The 16,215-nt window shown below is 49.7% G+C and overlaps 2 protein-coding genes across 9 annotated transcripts; one reads left to right on the forward strand and one right to left on the reverse strand.

The window, feature by feature from the left end:
* Positions 1 to 1,878: 1,878 nt before the first annotated feature.
* CDK2 (cyclin dependent kinase 2) lies at positions 1,879 to 6,872 on the reverse strand. 4 transcript variants are annotated; one of them, XM_065888074.1, is made up of 8 exons: positions 6,554 to 6,669; positions 5,736 to 5,813; positions 5,507 to 5,627; positions 4,646 to 4,816; positions 4,072 to 4,173; positions 3,252 to 3,395; positions 2,745 to 2,948; positions 2,365 to 2,469 (listed from the first exon to the last, which is right to left on the reverse strand). In XM_065888074.1, exons 1-8 carry the CDS (start codon positions 6,667 to 6,669, stop codon positions 2,365 to 2,367), a joined length of 1,041 nt encoding a protein of 346 aa, XP_065744146.1. The 4 variants fall into 4 exon arrangements, with proteins under 4 accessions (XP_065744147.1, XP_065744146.1, XP_065744148.1 ...); XM_065888075.1 differs by lacking the exon at positions 3,252 to 3,395 and having other exon boundaries at positions 1,879 to 2,469; positions 6,554 to 6,872; XM_065888076.1 differs by lacking the exons at positions 3,252 to 3,395; positions 4,072 to 4,173.
* An 820-nt stretch (positions 6,873 to 7,692) lies between these two features.
* Positions 7,693 to 16,085, forward strand: PMEL (premelanosome protein). 5 transcript variants are annotated; one of them, XM_065887382.1, is made up of 14 exons: positions 7,693 to 7,768; positions 10,688 to 10,798; positions 10,959 to 11,105; positions 11,914 to 12,048; positions 12,418 to 12,579; positions 12,832 to 13,154; positions 13,386 to 13,503; positions 13,543 to 13,587; positions 13,633 to 13,743; positions 14,490 to 14,606; positions 14,844 to 14,928; positions 15,039 to 15,244; positions 15,323 to 15,434; positions 15,944 to 16,085. In XM_065887382.1, the coding sequence occupies exons 1-14, from the start codon at positions 7,693 to 7,695 to the stop codon at positions 16,083 to 16,085; spliced, it is 1,890 nt and encodes a 629-aa protein (XP_065743454.1). The 5 variants fall into 5 exon arrangements, with proteins under 5 accessions (XP_065743454.1, XP_065743455.1, XP_065743452.1 ...); XM_065887383.1 differs by having other exon boundaries at positions 15,347 to 15,434; XM_065887380.1 differs by lacking the exon at positions 13,386 to 13,503 and having other exon boundaries at positions 12,832 to 13,331; positions 13,524 to 13,743.
* Positions 16,086 to 16,215: the final 130 nt, after the last annotated feature.

The raw sequence follows: 16,215 nt of genomic DNA on the forward strand, positions 1-16,215 counted from the left end.
GTTGACAGGCGTATACTCTAACCAGTAGACTCGCGACACCCTCATGACCCCGCCTTTTAACTCATAAACATCTAATCAGGTGAGCGATGGGGGCGGGTCAAAGTGAAACTTTAACCAGTACTGAGAAAATTCGGGACTTGAATGGCAGGCAAGGCGGGGTTGAAAGAGGCCTTAGGAAGGCCGCTACTGACCTTCGCCCCTCCCCTGGGATTTGGCGGGGCCTGCCTCTGGCGCCCCGCCTTCTATCACAAATTCGCGGGCGTGAAGGGAAATACCTCTCCTAGGGACCCGGAGCCTAGGAATTTAAGCAGCCCTCACGTCGGTGCTTTCGCCTTTTAGTGGGGCCCCAGAGCACAGGAATTTTGGGGATGGCCCGCGGCAGTCTGAGATGTTTTTTGGTGAGCTGAGACAATGGCACCTCCAAGAAGTGGTAGCTTGGGGAGGCTTTAGCCCCTTTATAATAATTTTTCATACAGACGATTGATATATTCTAAATCGCATGTAAATGTGAATAAGTATCTTTAGAAAACTTTTCTGTTTGTGATATGGAACAAAAAGAAAACAAGACGAGGGCTTCCCTGGTGGCGCAGTGGTTGAGTCCGCCTGCCGATGCAGGGGACGCGGGTTCGTGCCCCGGTCCGGGAGGGTCCCGCGTGCCGCGGAGCGGCTGCGCCCGTGGGCCATGGCCGCTGGGCCTTCGCGTCCGGAGCCGGTGCTCCGCGACGGGAGAGGCCACAGCAGTGAGAGGCCCGCGTGCCGCAAAAAAAACAAACAAAATAAAAACGGTAAAAAAAAAACAAGACGAGCTTACTGGGAAATGCAGCGTCAATGCGAATTACCTTGGAGCCCTCTTCCTACCATACTGCTGTTCCTGAGCCCTAACATTGAAAATCTGGAACTGGAGCCTTGTGTGTATGTGTATGTGATATGTGTGTCTGGGTGGGGCGGGGGGGGGGGGGCGGGAGATGCTGGTTTAGGGGAAAGTGAAGTAGGAAATACATAAGCTTCACTTTCCTCAGCTGTAAAATGGGGGCAATAATTCCCACTTCACCCACCCGTGGCACTATCCCAATTGCATCGCAGAGGTCGAAATGGAGTGGAGTGGGTAGCCCTGCATAGAGTGATTAAGAAAAGGGGTCTGAAACCTATTATCACATGCACACATTCATATTCTCTCACACCATTCTTTCAGTAAATATGCAAAAGTAAAGGAGGAGAGACATGAACTATAAAACCAGGAACTTTTTTTTTAATCAATTACAAACTAAATTACAAATAATGTTAATAGCAAGAACACTCAAGGACAAAAGGTGGGAGAGACAAAATCATAAAAAAGAAAAAAAGCTTTTTTTTTTTTTGAACATTCGCGTTACAAACCCCAAGGTGCACATGGCAACAAATCCCCACCGATTCCCACTTTAAAAACTGCTATAACCTGAAATATAAATATAATTGTTCATCCTTCTTTTAAAGAAATATTTTTTTCCCAATGTCCCCACTCAGGCACAGCCCTAAAAACGTGTCAGCATTCTCAAAATGAGGTCTTAACCTTAACTCTCACTCCTGTGGGCTGGCCTTCAGAGGGAGATGGAACCTAGCACCTGAAGAACTAAGAATCTTAAAAAGAAGAGAAAAATTCAAACATCTTTCACTTGCCTCATAAGGCCTCGGTGAAGCACAGTCCCTGACCCAGAGCCTCCCAGACACCCCTTGCCTGTAGGAGGGACAGGCAAGAAGACTAGGAGCAATCATTTCTACTGCAGTCCCACCAGGACTGCAGAGACTGGGAGTCTGAGACAGGGAGTCTTGAGTCTCCCAGACTGTTAGGTGAGATGAAGCACTAAAACTAGGGTATAAACTGGTTGGATCTATTTTTTTAACCTAATTCTTTAAAACAGACCCCTCGCCATGTTTTTGTTTTGCTTGGTTTTCAAAAGTTCCAACTTAGTGCCCCTGCTATCAGTTGGCCTTACACAGGGCTGTGGGAGGTTTGGGGTCTCTGTCACCTGAAACACAGAAAATAATAATTGCGGGGCTTTCAGAGACTGGGATGGCAAACTCTATGTGGAGGAAGGAGAAACAGTCTTTTTACTTTTTTTTTAAAAAAATACCAGCCCTCCTAAGCAATGACTAAGAGGAAGGGGAGAGCATGGTGCAGATTAAGTGCATGTAATATTGATGCTTCCTTTCAATTTCACCTATTTCTCCCCTCCACCCCCTCTCCCCAGAGTTGGCTGGCTAAGAGGGGCAGGTGAGTGCTAAGGCAGCCAGACAAGATCAGTGAGCTAAGAGCCCTGGGCCAAGCCACATCATGCCCCCACTGGAGGAGAGGGTGAGACTGGGAGTAGGGGCTTGAGAAAGCCATCAGAGTCGAAGGTGAGGTACTGGCTTGGTCACATCCTGGAAGAAAGGGTGAGCCAAAGCTGCCTTTGCTGAAATCCGCTTGTTGGGGTCGTAGTGCAGCATTTGCTGGAGGGAGAGATGTATGCTGACGTCAGTAATGTGATAATGGAGTAAATGGGCAGCAGGTGTTTTGAGAAATCAGGAAACAATTCCTTTCACCCAAGGCAGAGTTCCCATTTCCCTCCTTCCTGTATCTAATGGGTGCACAACAGCGAGAGGGAAGCAGGGGCTAGTGAAATGCTAAGACCAGGAGTCCAGGGCCTCATTCTTCCTTCATCCTGGAAAAACCCTGCCCTGGGGGAGTGAATGAGAGGAAATGGGTGCCCACTCCCCACTCTCACCGATAACAAGCTCCGTCCATCTTCATCCAGGGGGGGCACAACTTTGCTAAAATCTTGCCTGGCCCACTTGGGGAAACTTGGCTTATAATCAGGCATAGAAGTAACTCCTGGCCAAACCACCTCATCTGGGGTCCCCAGAGTCCGAAAGATCCGGAAGAGTTGGTCGATCTCAGAATCTCCTGGGAATAGGGCCCGCCGGGTCACCTGAAAATGGGGAAAGAGGAAAAGCCAAGACCCACATTGACGTCAGTCAAAACTGCCCACTGGATAATGGAGGTTCCCACAGGCAATGGAAGGTCAGCAGGGCCCCATGACTCCCTCCCCAGGGCCTTTCATGGGGTCAGTCAAACAGAGCCTGAGACAATGAAGTCCCTTCATCTGTCTCCTCGCCCCCTCCTTCCTTCCCCCAACCATGGCTTTGCAGATCCCCAAGGCTGGGTGGGGCTGGGAGGGGGTGAATGTCTGGGGTGCCACTGACATGTAGCAAAGGGATCCCAAGCCACTCACGGGGTGTGGGGTAGACACTGCGGTCATCCCCCCTCCTTGTGGTGCAGCCACTTCTAGATAGGAGCACAGCGGGCAGAGACTGTGTCTTCCATTTCTTCTGTGTTCCCCACAGCACCTAGCATGGTGCTGGGTACACACTAGGTGCTTAACAAATATTTTTTGATGAATTGAGAGATGAATATGGGCAATTGTAAAGTAATGCACTGGGGTATAAATGCACATTATATATATGGGCTAATGGTCTCCATGCCCCCAGTTACAACCCAGATAAGGGACCATAAAACATACTGCTGATTTGATTTGGAAACTTAGCTCACTCCACTGTTGTATTAAAGGGGATGAGAGCTCCCTTATAAGACTGGGCCTCAGGGATCCTTCAATCTGAAAAGCCAGAGGTTGAGGGGGGATGTGATGTAAGTCTGCAGTTTAAATAAAAGGTGTGGGTAAGGTGAACACAGTTGGCCTCACCACATTCCTGGTGCCCTACAATAAGGTCTACAGGCCAAATGAAGGGGACACTAAACGGAACTCATTTTCCCAAGTATATGCAGGCTAAAGCTAGAATAGTTGCAGAAATGATTTAGCTCAATTCAGAGATAAGATATGTATACTGCATGCTAAAGCTGTTTGAGGATATCCTAACATTGTGGTTGACATCAGGGATGACAGTCCTATCCTTTCCCCACCACCCACTTTGTGCTACTCTAGAGGAAGGACCCTGTGATAAGAGAAGGGCCATGGGTCTAGGCCAAGAAACAGTTCTGTTGTTCTTGAATGTGGGGAGGAGGGGGCTGGGTAGAACTCGGGCATGCCTCCGTACCATCTCAGCAAAGATGCAGCCCAGGCTCCAGATGTCCACAGCTGTGGAGTAGTATTTGCAGCCCAGAAGGATTTCAGGTGCTCGGTACCACAGAGTCACCACCTGAGGACAAGCGTAGGAAGGGGAGGGGTGGTGTATGGGGCATGGAGATTCCCACATCTCACTTCCTCAGGACTACTCTGCTAACTCAGCTTCTTAACAAGCAACTTCTTTCCCTCCATCCTTTCCTTCCCTCTGATTTCCCCTAAGTAAAATAACTGGGTACAACTTCTTAGCCCAGAGTTAGCCTAGTCCATGGTTCTGGGGGCCATATTTTCTGAACCCCCAATTTGCAACCTTCTTGGAAAACTTGAGGCAATCGGTCATAATTTTAATGGTGTGCCATCCAGCTCTCCTGGCTCGTTATCTATCAAAATATTAACTCCGTGTATACTCTAAGACCTCTTAGGGTGTCAGAGATACTTTGCATCTAGTGAGAGAGAAACTGCTGGCCAGATAGTTACTAAAAACGTTGTGAATGTCCCTGTTAACACCTCCCAGGAAGTTCAGAGAAGACATGCAGAGAGGGACTCACCTCGTGGGTGTAAGTACGAACAGGGACTCCAAAGGCTCTGGCTAGTCCAAAGTCTGCTAGCTTGATGGCCCCCTCTGCGTTGATAAGCAGATTCTGAGGTTTGAGGTCTCGGTGCAGGACCCGATGAGAATGGCAGAAAGCTAGGCCCTGGAGCAGCTGGAACAGATAGCTCTGACAAGGGGAGAGAAAAGAATGTGTTTTTCCATCACCATGAGAACATTAGGGTCTCCTCTGTGCCTCCATAGTTCTACTAAAGCCTTCACTAGTTAGATAATAATTCCATGTTTACAAGCCATTTCCCTGATTGGACTGTAATCCCAGTGAGGATAAGGATCAGGTTTTACTCAGTTTTGCATTTCTTTTCCATATCCTGTGTTCAGCACATTGAAGGTGTTCAATAAATGTGTGTTGGATAAACGTTTGTTGATAGATGGAAAGTAGCTCTGGGAGTAAAGAACCCAGAAAAACAGACAATAGAGACTCACTGGCTATTTCTCCCACCAAGCAGGTGGAAAGGCTTTTTGGAGGGGTCTACCAAGTGCCCTCCAGTCCCATTTATCTGAGTTTCATCTCACCTTCCACCTGAGCTGCTAAGCTGACTCACTAGAGTTTCAACTTCTTTGATTCTCCTGCCCAGCCTTAGGGTTAATAAGTATAATGAGCAGTGAAGGAGCCACAAAAAAGGTATGTGTGATTGTGTGATTGATTGTGTGTGTGTGTGTGTGTGTGTGTGTGTGTGTGTGTAGGGGGATGAGGGCTGGGAAGGAAGCTAAGATCACAAATCAACACTCAGTCTGGATTGCCTGCCTTCAGTCCCCCCAAGACATGCCCATGTTGGGAGGAGTTGATGAGAAGGATTACCTTTATGAGGGGAAGAGGAATGCCAGTGAGAGCAGAGGCATCCATGAATTTCTTGAGATCCTGGTGCAGAAACTCAAAAACCAGGTAGAGTTTGTTTTCTGTATGAATGACATCCAGCAGCCTAGGGAAGGGAGGTCCAGGGATAGAGGTGAGGGAGAGAAATGCCCAGACAACACAAACAGAAGGCATCCTCCTTTACTGTCAGAGCACCTCCCAGATACATACTTACTTGACAATATTAGGGTGGTTAAGCTCCTTTAGCAGAGAGATCTCTCGTATGGCAGTACTGGGTACACCCTCCGTCTCACTTGGAGAAGTTGGGAGAGCAGAAATGGGAGTGTGGTTACAAATATTCCTTTTCTCCCAGCCCAGTGATTCTACCCCACCCCCTGCCTCCCCACAGAGACACCATCCCAGCATCCCCCAGGAAAGTGAGAGAAGAGAAGGGGTGCTTCAGGGGTTCATTCATGGATGGACAGGACTGGCTTTTGGACACATTAAGGTCATTATTTCTTCTTTGCCCAGGGTTAGGTTAGCAAAGCCTCCTGGTGAAGGTGAAGAAGGTAACAGGTAAAAAAAAAAGGGGGGGGACGGGAGTAGCAGCACCCAGCCTCTCTAGAGGGGCCAGTGAGGTTCAACTGCCATTCTTTTGAAAGGGGGAGAGAATTCTAAGATGGGGGTGGGGTTGGGGCAGCGAGGAGGGCTCGTCATTCAAAAAGGTGCTCTTTACAGCTTACTGCAAAACCCAGCTCCACAGGGAGTCCTGGAACCCCCATCTCAGAGGCCTCCTTCCTCTTCCTGAGTCTTTCTGACTGTACATTTAGGGGCATCACCCGCCTTTAGGGAGGAAATTTCCCATGGATTCTACACTACCCTATAGTCTCCCCCGGGAAACCCTCTACTCGTCCTTCAACCCACCTCTCCACTTCAAAAGAAGTCCCTCCCTGCTACCTTCCGGTCCCTGGATGGCCACCGCCGGTTGGGGTGGGGGTAGGGGGCACTCAAGGAGCTCCCGAGTAAGGAGTCCCGGGTACAGAGGCCACTCACGTGTCCAGGCGGATTTTTTTAAGCGCCACCACTTCTCCCGTCACCTTGTTTTTGGCTTTGTACACAACTCCGTACGTGCCCTCTCCGATCTTTTCCACTTTTTGGAAGTTCTCCATGAAGCGCTAGAGAGTCGGGTCAGCCCGGCCCTGGAGCGGGGGCCTGGGAACCCTGCAGAAAGCGGCACCCAGCTCTCGGGGGCCGAGGAGGGGAAACAGGGCCCAGTACCGTGGCCCCCGGTCGGGATGGAACGCAGTGTATCTCTCGCTCTTGTCAATTTGTCCAACTTGAAACAATGTTACCGCCTTCACCCGGTTCCCTACCGCCACCAGAAGCCCCGCCCCTCCTTCCCGCGTTTCCCTGGCTCCGCCCTCAGATCTTCCTATTGGTCAACGTCAGAGCGGGAGGGGCCAGCCCTGCGTCCCTCTCTGTAAACGACCCTGACCCGCGCAAGTTTGGTTCCGAGGGGCATTAAGACAAGCTTCAACATAGGTGGGGAGGCTGAACACCTTTTTCCAAGTATCTGATTTGGGATCGAGTTTCCTACCTGTGTCCTGAGTCTATAGGGGTTTCCTGATCTCTAATTCGCCGTTTTCACCACCCCTAGGAAAATGTGTATTGACCTAAGATTGAATGCCACCTGGTCCAGGGAGCCTCCTCTGAAAGCAGGAAGCTGGGAATCTCATTGTAAGGGTCTCCCGGGCCTCGGAGGAGTCGTTGCCTCCGTCTCTCAGCCTACCCCGATACTGTCTCTCTTTGATTTTGGATACAGGGTCACTACTTCTACAGTCTTTTTGAGAGGTTCCTGGTTTGACTCTCAATAAATTGATCCACTCTCCCATGATGAATCGTGTGTGTCCGGTACGTGTTTTGTTTTGCAGCTGCCCTTCAGTCAGTTCTTTCCACGGGGGGATGGAGTGCTTTAAGATGAGCGTGACCCTGTGAAACCAGAAACTGTCACTGAGTAGCGGGATGTCCAGGGACCAGGATCCCTCCTCAGTTCTGCCTTTCTCAGGTCCTCCTGCTCCTCCCAGGCCTCCCCTGCAGGGAGAGGAGGAAGGGCTATGCAAATGAGCATCCGTTTCTTATTTAGGGGCTTGTCCTACGCCCTAGCGCCTTTGGTTGCTGGAAAGAAGAACAGGATGGATCTGGTGCTGAGAAAATGCCTTCTCCATGTGGCTGTGATGGGTGCTCTTCTGGCTGTGGGGGCCACAGAAGGTGAGTGTGGGGTGTGTGGACATGAGCAAGTGTGAATTTGGGGTTGCACACTTGCTCTGGTTTTCCCCTCCCTAATGGGAGATAACCAGGCAATGCTTCTGGCATCTCCCACCCATTTGATTTAGTGAGGACATGGGCAACTGAGCTCCCTCCCCACATGAAGATTTGGGACTCAGCCTGAAAATAACTCCATTTGCTTGGAAGGGCAAGAGAATAGTGGGTCTTGGTGGCCCTAATTCTGAGACCCCCTGGGCAGTGAGCTGGAGCGGGGGGTTCCAAGGGAGTAAAATGAGTGGGAGACTCTTTTAGGCAATGTCTCAGGCACTTGGGATAGGGTATTTAAAGTGAGGAGCAAGAGAATATATTGGATAGAGGGTAAAGAGGCACCACATCCCCTCTTTGGGATGGGCATAGGCGAACACAGCCCAGGCTTTTGTTCTGGGGCTGGGAGAGACAGGCAGAGGGGTCTCAGCTGAGCATCACATGAAAGAGCTCTGGGGGATTGGGGCCTCGTGACAGGAGCAAGGGGGGGTGGGGGTGGTGAGAGGGTCTGGAATGTCCCGTGCTGCTCTGAGGAGGGAGGGTTGGGAGTGGAGAAAGAATGGGGCATCTTATAATTCTCTCGCTCTCGTGGTGGGATGCTCAGTGGGATGATTCCAGATCCTCCCCCAGCAGAATCAACCAGGTTTCTGGTACATATTAGAAATGGAATGAGGATAGTCTCTGCTGTGCTGAAATATCTGCATCGTATTCCAGTGCCCCCCTTTCTCTAGATCCCTGGTCTCACAGACTTCTAGGAAGTTCTCCTTGATCTGACTTCCCTCATTCATGGTGCAGTTTCAAGTCTTTTTCTTTTACTACGCTCCGTATTGTACTCTGGAAACATTATGTTCATACGTGTCCACCTGAGGCTCTTAAAATATTGTGCTTACTTTTTAGATCCTGATTTTTTTATTTTATTTTATTTTTTTATTTTTTTTGTGGTACGCGGGCTTCTCACTGCTGTGGCCTCTCCCGTTGCGGAGCACAGGCTCTGGACATGCAGGCTCAGTGGCCATGGCTCACGGGCCTAGCTGCTCCGCGGCATGTGGGATCTTACCGGACCGGCGCACGAACCCGTGTCCCCTGCATTGGCAGGCGGACTCTCAACCACTGCGCCACCAGGGAAGCCCCTGGATCCTGATTTTTAAAATCATAAGAAGACATTTTTAGATATTCATGAAATTTTGTATGGACTGGTTTCAATAATTTTGTCTAGTGTGAACTAGCATTGTGTTTATTCAAGAAAATATTTCTTCTTTACACATACATACTGAATTTGTACGGTTTTAAATAACATTATGTCTGGTATTTGCTTGTGAATGCTTTAGCCAGGGACTTCCCTGGTGGTCCAGTGGTAAAGAATCCACCTTCCAATGCAGGGGTCACGGGTTAGATCCCTGGTCGGGGAATTAAGATCCCACATGCCGCGGGGGAACTAAACCTGCACACCACGACTACTGAGCTTGCGCGCCTCAAGGAGAGAGTCCGCGTACCACAAACTACAGAGCCCATGAGCTCTGGAGCCCCCGCATCCTGGAGCCCACGCACCACAACTAGAGAGAGAAAACCCACATGCCACAACTAGAGAGAAGTCCGCATGCTGCAACAAAAGATCCCACATGTTGCAACTAAGACCTGACACAGCCAAAAAAAATAAAGGAAGGAAGGAAGGAAGGAAAGGAAGAAAGGAAGGAAAGAAAGAAAGAAAGAAAGAAAGAAAGAAAGAAAGAAAGAAAGAAAGAAAGAAAGAAAGAGAAAGAAAGAGGGCTTCCCTGGTGGCGCAGTGGTTGAGAGTCTGCTTGCCGATGCACGGGACACGGGTTCGTGCCCCGGTCCGGAAAGATCCCACATGCCGTGGTGCGGCTGGGCCCGTGAGCCATGGCCGCTAAGCCTGCGCGTCCGGAGCCTGTGCTCCACAACGGGAGAGGCCACAGGGGTGAGAAGCCCGCGTACCGCAAAAAAAAAAAAAAGAAAGAAAGAAAAGTACAGCATTAAAAATGAATACTGTAAAAGAGAAAATTAAAAGCTTTAACCAAAAAACAAACCAACAACAAAGGATCGATAAAGCAAATGTGGCAAAATGTTGATAGTTGTTGGATCTGGGTGAGGCATGTGGAGAGCCATCATATCCTTTTCTTTCAGACCTCTCTCTTGGTCAGTTATAATAATTTTGTTTGTCCCCACTCCCAAGTTCTACCTGCCTCTGGTCCATCCTCCTCACTGCTTGCTGAAGTGATCCTTCTAAAACACAAATCTGATCATATTCCAAAAGTTTTGAAGGGTAAATTTTATGGTGTGTGAATTATATCTCAATACAAAAAACAAAATCATCTGAGGTGGACTTGCCTACAAGATAAAGGCCAAACTCCTTCGCCTGGCACTCAAAGCCCCCACCCCATCTTCTTGGCCTCATCTCTCACAGTGTACCTCGACCACATTGCTAGTGGTCCCCTATCATGCCATGTGCTTCCATGCCTCCATGTATCTGCTCATGCTGGGCCTTTTGCCTAGAATGCTTTATGCCACAGGCCAACTCCTCATTGGATCCTTCCCAGTCTACCATAGTGGAATTAATCTGTTTATTCTGTCATTTTATTGTACATCGTGCATGTTTATTATGGCTCATATTAAGCAGTGCCTTGAATTATAGTAATTTATGCCTATGTCTGTTTCATCTACTTTAACCTGAATCTCTTTAGGACCATTTCTTTTTCATTTCTTAAGTTCTTTGCACCTAGCACAGTGCCTGGTACATGGTGGGTATTGGGTAAATTAAAATGCACTTTGAATGTGAGAATGAGTGATGTGACATGGGACACTGTGGTCCCCTGAGAAGGGAGTGATGACCTGAGGGTCCTCATTATACCTTCCTTTTAGGACCCAGAGACCGGGACTGGCTTGGTGTCTCAAGGCAGCTCAGAACTAAAGCATGGAACAGGCAGCTATATCCAGAGTGGACAGAAAGCCAGGGGCCTCACTGCTGGAGAGGTAGGAACTTGGCAATTTCTGGGGAGGGTATGATGGGAATGGGGTGGGGAGAGGAGAGGAGCAAGAACTGGGTTGAATGTCGGTTGAGAAGACAGAAAGGGAAAAGGCATATGGGGAGGGGAAGCCAAGGAGTCCCAGCTAACGCAGCTGCCCTTTCCAGGTGGCCAGGTATCTCTGAAGGTCAGCAATGATGGGCCTACACTGCGTGGGGCAAACGCCTCCTTCTCTATTGCCCTGCACTTCCCTGAAAGCCAAAAGGTGCTGTCAGATGGGCAGGTCATCTGGGCCAACAACACCATCATTAACGGTGGGTACCACTCCACTCCAGGCCTCATTCCCAGGTCTCAGCTCATGCCCCTTCTCCTTCTTCTTCTTTTTTTTAAACAAATTATATATGTAATTAGATTAGAAAACACAGATAAAGCACAAAGAAAAAAAAAATTGTAGTCCCCAAAATGGGGGACAGAAGACCCAGTGGATTTAGAAGTTGGACAGACTTGGATTTAAACCTGTTACCAGTATGTGACCCTGGGCAAGTCACTTAATTGTTTTGTGCTTCCATTCCCTTAATCTGTAGAATAGGGATGATACTACTTTAAAAGGTTGTTGTAAGGATTAAAATGTGATAATATATAAAGAATTTAGCATAATGCCTGCCCTAGCCTACAGTAAAGGCTCAATAGATGTTAGCTGGTGCTGTTATTTTTACTTTTATCCCACTAGCCAGAGCAAATCTTTCTAAACATTTTGATACATTTCCAATCTCTTTCTCTCCAATCTCTATGTATATACTTACATAGGTATCTTTTTTTTTTTTTTTTTTTGGCCGCTCAACATGGAGGATCTTAGTTCCCTGACCAGGGATTGAACCCATGCCCCCTGCATTGGAAGAGTGGAGTCTTTTAACCACTGGACCACCAGAGAAGTCCCTACAAAGGAATCTTTAATTATAGTTTCCATTCTCCCCACTACCACCCACAGTGGGTTATATCAAGGAGAATATATTTTGTAGCTAGGGAGTATTCCCAGAGCCCTGCTCTGGGAGCCATGTTAAAGGTTTTGGTGTATAATAAGGAATGCCAGGGTTTGAGGGTGACTTTGTATCTTCCTTTCAGGGAGCCAGGTGTGGGGAGGACAGCCAGTGTATCCCCAAGAACCTGATGATACCTGCATCTTCCCCGATGGGAGGGCCTGTCCGTCTGGCCCTTCACCTCAGAGAAGAAGCTTTGTTTATGTCTGGAAGACCTGGGGTGAGAGACTCCCTTCTCTGGCCTGTCACCCACACTTGGATTCATCTCTTCCTACCTGATCCCTTTTCTTTTGGTCCCACCCCTAAACTCTGTGAGTTTCCCTAATCTTCACCTCCCCATGACTCTGTTTTCTTCCACAGCACCTAGTATTATACTTCTTTCTGGGAACCCTTCTCCAATTACATCCCATGGAACCCCTCGTTAGGACTCCTTTCCTGCCCTCATATACAAACTTCCAAACACCCGCTGAAATAACCATCCTCTCAATATATCTCCTGACCTTACTTCTCTGGTGCCCTGTCTCTAACCCTTCCCCAGTCCCCTTTGACCAGTAACCCCTTTCTCTACTCTTTTTTCCAAAAACCTCAGGCCAATACTGGCAAGTTCTGGGGGGCCCAGTGTCTGGACTGAGCATTGGGACAGGCAAGGCAGTGCTGGGCACACACATCATGGAAGTGACTGTCTACCACCGCCGGGGGTCCCAGAGCTACGTATCCCTCGCTCACTCCCGCTCAGCCTTCACCATTACTGGTAAGGACTTAGGAAGGGACAAGGCCAGTCTCAGGGCAGGAGGAGGTGGGGAAGCTTGGCTGGGCAGGAAAGGGGAAAGAGGAAATGGTGTGTAGGGGCACCTTATAGGGGCAGAGCCAGGAAGACATGGGCAGAGGAATGTGGGGCTTGGAGCCAGTGAAGGGCCAGGCAGCTTGGGGTTAGAGGATGTGGCTGTGAAGGAAGAAGCTGTGGCCCAGACCTGGTTCTCACCTTTTCTGACTCCAATCTCAGACCAGGTGCCCTTCTCTGTGAGCGTGTCTCAGCTGCAGGCCTTGGATGGAACGAACAATCACTTCCTGAGAAAGCAACCTCTGACCTTTGCCCTCTGGCTCCACGACCCCAGTGGCTATTTGGCTGGGGCTGACCTCTCCTACACCTGGGACTTTGGAGACAGTACTGGGACCCTGATCTCTCAGGCACTTGTGGTCACTCACACTTACCTAGAGTCTGGCCCAGTCACTGCACAGGTGGTGCTACAGGCTGCCATTCCTCTCACCTCCTGTGGCTCCTCCCCAGTTCCAGGCACCACAGCTGGCCAAGTGCCTACTGCAGAAGTCGTAGCCACTACACCTGCTCAGGTGCCAACTGCAGAGCCCTCTGGAACCACAGCTGTGCAAGTGCCAACTGCAGAGGGCACAGGTACCACAGCTGAGCAGGTACTAGCCTCAGAAGTCATAAGTACCACACCTGCAGAGATGCCAACTGCAGAGGCCATAGGTACGACACCTGAAGTGTCAACTGCAGAGCCCTCTGGAACCACAGCTGTGCAAGTGCCAACTGCAGAGGGCACAGGCACCACAGCTGGCCAAGTGCCTACTGCAGAAGTCGTAGCCACTACACCTGCTCAGGTGCCAACTGCAGAGCCCTCTGGAACCACAGCTGTGCAAGTGCCAACTGCAGAGGGCACAGGTACCACAGCTGAGCAGGTACTAGCCTCAGAAGTCATAAGTACCACACCTGCAGAGATGCCAACTGCAGAGGCCATAGGTACGACACCTGAAGTGTCAACTGCAGAACCCTCTGGAACCACAGTTGCACAGGTAACAACTACAGAGCTGGTGGAGACCACAGCTGGAGAGGTACCCACCCCTGAGCCTGACAGTCCAGATGCCAGCCCATTCTTGTCTACAGAAGGTATTACAGGTAAGAGGGCCAGAATGAATGAGGTTCATTGAGGTGGGGGCATTTGTCACAGCTCTAAAGACCTGAAAGACTTATTCTGGATCCAGATGTTACCCAATCCTTAGCTTACCAGTGGAGTCCCTTCAGAGTCTTCACTGGTTTTAAAGCCCCCCAAGTCCCTCTTAATGGTATGGAAGAGATCCAGAGTTCAGGAAACCAGGGTCTTCACCTAGGCCATGGGGAGAGAGCTTGTTGCTCCTGTCTCTGCAAAGAGCTGTTCCCTAAAGTGAAGGTCAGGGAGCAGTCTGTGATCATTTACATGATACTTATATCTCATTTTCTGATTAAGTGTAAATGCATAGAAATCTTTCCCAGTTTCTAACACCATTTCCCACCTCTGGATTCCCATCCCAAAGTAGGTTTACCTGGAATTGTGGTAGAAACACTGAAAAGGGAGGAATAAGATAGTGACACTATAATGAGTTAACATACGTCAAGTGTCTAACCCAGGACCTGGCACAGTGTGGGGTGTGATAAACATTTGGGATTTTTAAAACTCCAGCTCTACCCCTAACTGTGACTCTGGGGCAGTCATTTCTCCTTCTGGGCCTCAGTTTCCTTATCTATAAAATGAGATTTCCCAGCTCTTGCCTGATTCCAAGCCTGGATCCCGTAGCTCTGGCTCTACCTGGAAAAATGCCTGCTTGGCCTCTGTTTCCAGGTGTCATTTGTCTCATGACTTTGCCTCTTCAATCCTCTCCTGCCAGGCTCCCAGAGCCCCCTGCTGGATGACACAGCCACCTTAATCCTGGTGAAGCGACAAGTCCCCCTGGATTGTGTTCTGTATCGATATGGCTACTTTTCCCTCACCCTGGACATTGTCCGTGAGTCTTGCCTACTTTGGGAGCTGGTGGAGGGAAGGCGTGTGCGGCTTAGGGCTGCCCAGTGGAAGCACACCCTGGAAGGAGTTACTCACCTGAACAAGAATACCCAAATCCCAGGGTTTTCATTTGAAGGCATGAGGATGGGATCGGGGAGGTAGCCCGAGGACCTTCCTGTCCGTGGGCCTTTAGGGAGGACTGGTGGAGGAGTCCCAGACTTAAAACCTTGCAACTTTGCAGAGGGTATTGAGAGTGCTGAGATCCTGCAGGCTGTGCCATCCAGTGAAGGAGATGCATTTGAGCTGACCGTGTCTTGCCAAGGCGGGTGAGTGTCCCACTGGTTGCCCCGAGAACTCTCGGGTTGACCGCCGCCCTGCTCTCTGGTGTCTACTGTTCCTTCCCAGACTCCCTGACATAAGCTGACATCTCTCCCAGGCTACCCAAGGAGGCCTGCATAGACATCTCATCGCCAGGGTGCCAGCCCCCTGCCCAGCGGCTGTGTCAGCCTGTGCCACCCAGCCCAGACTGCCAGCTGGTTCTGCACCAGGTACTGAAGGGCGGCTCGGGGACCTACTGCCTCAATGTGTCTTTGGCTGATGCCGACAGCCTGGCAATGGTCAGCACCCAGCTTGTCATGCCTGGTAGGTACTTGGACAAGAGGTAGGATGAAGAAGGGGAGTGGTAGAGGATATGTGACAGGAAGCAGATGCTGACTATAGCTATGTCTGGGATTCTGCCTGTAGGTCAAGAAGCAGGCTTCGGGCAGGCTCCCCTGTTCTTGGGCATCTTGCTGGTATTGATGGCTTTGCTGCTCGCATCTCTGGTATATAGGTGAGAGCCACACCATGCCGCTCACACCCCCTTATCCCTTAGCACCACCGCTCATGGTGGAACCACCACCCCCTTCAAGAAAGCATAATGTCCAGGAAAGAACCCAGATTTGGAAGTTAAACAGGTCTAGGCTGCAGTCTTGCTGGTGGGATCTTGGGGAAGTAGCTTAACCTTTCTGAGCCTCTGAAAGGTAGGAAAACTGATACCTGCCTTGTGAGGCTGTTGTCAGGATTCTAGACAATGGGTAAAGCACCTGGTTCTGAAGCAAGAGTGCAATAAATGATGATCTTGATGATTTTTGTTATGAATAACAAAAGGGTGAGAGGGGAATGGACAGAGGTTACCACAGAAATAAGAGAGGATGAACTCTGTTGGTGAGAAGGAGGGGAAGGAGCCAGGATCAAGGCCAAGGAAACCTGGGATATGATTTATCCTCTTGGTTGGAGAAGCACAAACAGGCTGCCATTGACTACCACTAACCAGTATCCCTGCTTTTCTCCCAATATCAGGAGAAGACGTACGAAGCAGGGCCGAGCTCTCCCCCTTCCCCAGCTGCCACCCGGCAGAACCCAGTGGCTACGTCTGCCCTGGGTCTTCCGCTCTTGCCCCATTAGTGAGAGCAGCCCCCTCCTCAGTGGGCAGCAGGTCTGAGTACTCTCACGTGATGTCATGATTTACCCAGCGTGGACAGCAATGCCTATCTTTTCTCCAGTCTTCCCTTGGAAACTACCATTGCCTGAAATAAAGACTCAGAACCTGGAGCTGTTATTTCCTTACTTCT

Source organism: Phocoena phocoena, chromosome 11, assembly GCF_963924675.1.
Source record: "Phocoena phocoena chromosome 11, mPhoPho1.1, whole genome shotgun sequence".
NCBI lineage: Eukaryota > Metazoa > Chordata > Mammalia > Artiodactyla > Phocoenidae > Phocoena > Phocoena phocoena.